The sequence below is a fragment of the Athene cunicularia genome (assembly GCF_003259725.1).
Source record: "Athene cunicularia isolate RWA chromosome Z unlocalized genomic scaffold, athCun1 chrZ_part1, whole genome shotgun sequence".
Lineage (NCBI taxonomy): Eukaryota > Metazoa > Chordata > Aves > Strigiformes > Strigidae > Athene > Athene cunicularia.
In genome coordinates this window covers 33,499,069-33,503,203 of record NW_020799142.1, presented here as the reverse complement: position 1 = coordinate 33,503,203, position 4,135 = coordinate 33,499,069, and the positions used below count along the sequence as shown (strand labels likewise).

At 48.0% G+C, this 4,135-nt stretch overlaps 1 protein-coding gene across 4 annotated transcripts in view; it reads right to left on the bottom strand.

Moving 5' to 3' along the window:
* The window catches only part of CTIF (cap binding complex dependent translation initiation factor), a 119,035-nt gene extending 115,157 nt beyond the window's left edge, over nucleotides 1-3,878 (bottom strand). For all 4 annotated transcript variants that reach the window (XM_026865567.1, XM_026865568.1, XM_026865569.1 and 1 more), the window contains exon 1: nucleotides 3,666-3,878. In XM_026865567.1, the coding sequence (XP_026721368.1) occupies nucleotides 3,666-3,845 (180 nt within the window). In that variant the 5' untranslated portion in view covers nucleotides 3,846-3,878. The remainder of the gene's footprint in view (nucleotides 1-3,665) is intronic.
* Between the last annotated feature and the right edge of the window lie 257 nt (nucleotides 3,879-4,135).

Sequence of the window (4,135 nt, the reverse complement as noted above, 5' to 3'; positions counted from 1 at the left end):
CCCCCCCCCCCCGCCTCCTTTTTGAGGATCATCCCAAAGGCTTTGGCTTGGAAACGCTCCACCCACTGACGGTGAGCAGAGGGAAGATGCAGGAACCATTGCATGAAGGCACCTGAAAAAACCACTTTGCAATAAAATCCATCCCCAGTATTTCCTTACAGACTCCAACTGTGTTTGGTATCTCAGGCATCTGGTATGCACCAGAGCAGCCTGACTTGATTACTCTTTTCCATAGAGTCTACCATGGAAAGCAGGAAAGTTTCTCCTTTTCCCAACTCTGTTTGCTTCAGGGACAGATATAAGTCCTGAACTGCCAAAAAACTCTGGTTTTCTTTTAAACAAAACAGAAAACAGACCTCAAAGCTGCAGGTTTGGCTGCTGCTGTACACTGCAGCTGGGATGTGCAGCCTGGATGGCAGCCCTACTGTCACACTGGCTTCACCCCATGGTGAAGGACATTGGCATCAGGGGACTTCCCAGCCACAGGGGATCACGACAGCTTTCCCCAAAGTTCATACAGCAAGACATGTCCTCCAAAATAATTTAATTTGGGGTCATTTGGGTTTTTTTCCCCCCTTGGAGAAATTAATGGCTGCATCATACTGTGAAAAATAAGTAAAATTTTAAAAAAGCAATTTTCACTAAACATGAAAGATGCTGTTTAATCCTGAAGTCGTTTTCTCCCCCCTCCCAAAGCTGAGACTGAACCTTGGTGACCAGCCCCATTTCTGAGGCCTTTCATCCTGGAAGTGCTCAGCTGCTCCTGAGACACTCACCACCCAGATGCCATCCCCAAGGCTGATGTACCAAGAAAATGAAAAGTTAATTCCATTCAGACACCAAGTACCTTCTTGACAGGTATGGGTGAGGCCACAAAATAAGAGGAAGAGCCACTATTAGAACTGTCCATGATCGCTGCAGAGCTTTGCCCTCATCAGAGAGCCCGTTCTAGCTTATCAGATGGACGGACCTCAGCCTTGCCTTTATCAAGCTCATTAAAGAGCTGCCCATCACTCTCATCTCTGCTGACCTACCTGCAGAAGCTCATGGTGCTATCATGCTTGAGAGCTAGATCTATGCCTATCTCCTTTAACAATTCTGGGTGCAACCACATGCCTGGAAGCATCTCCTAGGGTGTAGTTCACTCATTATTATGTCCCCAGCCAAAAGAAAACTGCATTTTCTCTCTGACTTTCCTCTTTTTCCTGGTGGGAACAAAGTTGGAGACAAACCCACCATGGGAACATCAGCATTTTTGGATCCTCTAGATTGGTGGATGGAATCAGCTCCCCCGTGTGTGGTGTGGAGGATGAAGCAGTATACAATGTGCCTTTCCTTCCTTCCCTCACATGGAGAGCAGTTAAAAGATCTCTTCAGCAAAAACGTATTCTTAAAAAGGTTCATTTGATGGGTAATTTCTTTACACTGAGATAATATATAAAGGGATAAAGGGTCCAAAGCTCTGGAACAGACACTCAGCCCCATCAAACCTGTATACTTCATATAAATCAGATGAGCACTGCTGATACCAGATAAGGATGAGATCCTTCATATACAGAATCACAGAGTGGTTTGGGTTGGAAGAGACCCTAAAGACCACCCAGTCCCACCTCCCTGCCCCAGGCAGGGCTACCTTCCACTAGCCCAGGTTGCCCAAAGCCCCATCCAACCTGGCCTTTAGCCCTTCCAGGGAGGGGGCAGCCACAGCTTCTCTGGGCAGCCTGTGCCAGGGCCTCACCCCCCTCACAGGGAACAATTTCTTCCTTATATCCAATCTAAATCTACTCCTTTTTCAGTTTAAAACCACTGTTTCTTGTCCTGCCACCCTAGACCTTGGTAAAAGGTCTCTCTGTCTTTCTTAGAAGCCCCTTTCAGTCCTGGGAGGTCACTCTAAGGTGTCCCCGAAGCCTTCTCTTCTCCGGGCTGAACACCCCCGACACTCTGAGCCTGTCCTCACAGGGGGGTGCTCCAGCCCTCAGATCTCCTCTCGACCCACTCCAACATGTCTTTCTTGAATGGGGGACCCCAGAGTTGGACACAGTACTCCACATGGGGTATCTGGGAGTAGTGGAGGAGAACCCCCTCCCTCGACCTGCTGGCCACACTTCTTTTGATGCAGCCCAGGACATGGTTGCCTTTCTGGGCTATAAGTGCACATTGCTGGGTCATGTCCAGTTTTTAACCTCCTCTGCTGGACTTGGGGACGCTGACTTTTTCATGATGGGGTGCACAGGGCAGGGGACAGGAGAAGCAGGCACCTTGCTCTTACTACCCCAGCACACCTCCCAATTTAAAGGCAAAGCAAAGCCCTAGGGAGGCAGGACCTCACCGGTGAGCAATGAGTAAATGGACTTGAGCATTAAGCAAGAGATAAAATGACCTGCAACAAAACTCTTCATGCTGGAGGAGGTCATGGTCCTGCACAAACCCAGCCTGGACTCTGCCCTTCTCTCCATCATCATACCCCCATCTTGGCTTTGCCACGTAGTCTTGTTAGCTGTTAAACTAGCATTAAGGCTTAACACAAAGTGTTCTGGGGTTCTCTGCTTGGGATCAGTCTCCCTTACATCTCATATAAAGAGACAAAGACCCAGATCAAACCAGCAGGCCCCACCAGCAACAAAAACACATCTCAGCTCTCCAACAATGACCATATCCTTACCCTTATAACCCTTCAGTCTTATTTCATTCTCATAACCAGTATGTAAGTGGTCTCTAACCTAAATATTTTATCCTACCAGGAGCACTGCAGGGTAGAAAAGCAGCTCTATCACAAACAGAGGATCACAGCAGCTTTACTTGCTCAGGGGCACAGACCGGAGCTCACCACTCCCTGCTCCATGGACTCCTTATCCCTTTGACAGTTCACACCTTCAGCACGCGTCTGGCACATCGCGTCACCAGAATACAAACGATTTTTCTCCGAACAACAGGAGGTCAGGATGTTTCATTTCTCCTTGCGTTAGACCTAAAATGTCCATTTTGCAAATAAACCTAACTAGGACCCTGTCGTCCTAATGACAGTACCAAACCACATCCCTGCTAAAACAATCCCTCTGTTTGCTGGGTATTCCCACCCTTCTCTGACATAACAACCATGATGCAAGCTAACAGGTTATTACACATATTAAAATGCCCACAAAAGCCACAGTTTTGAGAAGCATTTGGGGCTTCTGATTGACCTTCTGGTCTTGGTTGTTTCATGGACACCTTGTGCATACAGATGGGAGAACATCTCACTGCTGAGCATCCTGCTGCTGCAGCCTCTGCAGCTCTTCCCAATCCCTCCAGGACTTTTCCACCCTGTTGAAGGAGCATGCTGTCTGGGATGGAGAGCACCACCCTCCATTTACATATGAAATGTCCTTCTTTTATAAATGGGAGCCCTGGAGATGTCAAAAAGCTTCAGGGCACACACCTTATGAACATGGAAAAACAAAATCCAGTTGGTGAGAGGCCTCTATCAACAGGTTGGAGACCTCATATCTGGCTGAACAAGCAAGCTGCCCCAAGTCCAGTCTGTTATTATGTCCTGCTTTACACCCCAATACTCGAAAAGCTGCTTCAGCTTCCCCAACCCAGGTGCAAGTGCATCCCCAACCCAGGTGACAAGACACTGCTGTCCCTCAGCCTCTCTCCCACACCACACTGTGCCCTTCACTCACCTGTGAGACATGGGACTGCGTCTTCTCGCTCTCACCATCCCCTTCTGTTTTATCTGTCAGCAGCCCCTGGACCTGGTACTCCAGGACATAGCTGTCGATGAAACGCTCCAGCTCCTCGATCTCCTGAGAGCGGCTGCTCCCCGCCTCCGAGGAGGCTGATGCCACCGATGAGTTCTCCATCCCTTCTGGAGAGATGCTGAGAACGGAGGGGGCCTGAGGAAATAAAATTTTAAAAGGCAGGAAATTATTTCCCAGTAATCATAAGAAGGTTAAAAAAACAGTAGTGAGAGTCTATCAGTTACCACACACAGGTTACTCTTGCTGTACATCCAGTACCATTTATAATAATCTTAGATGGTCACTTACAGAGTTTCCATGTGTCCACAAAAAAAAAAGAGTCCGATTTCTGTAATATTCCTACACCTGAGGACAATGGACATTTTGCTTATCCTCCTTCTTAAAACCCAAGA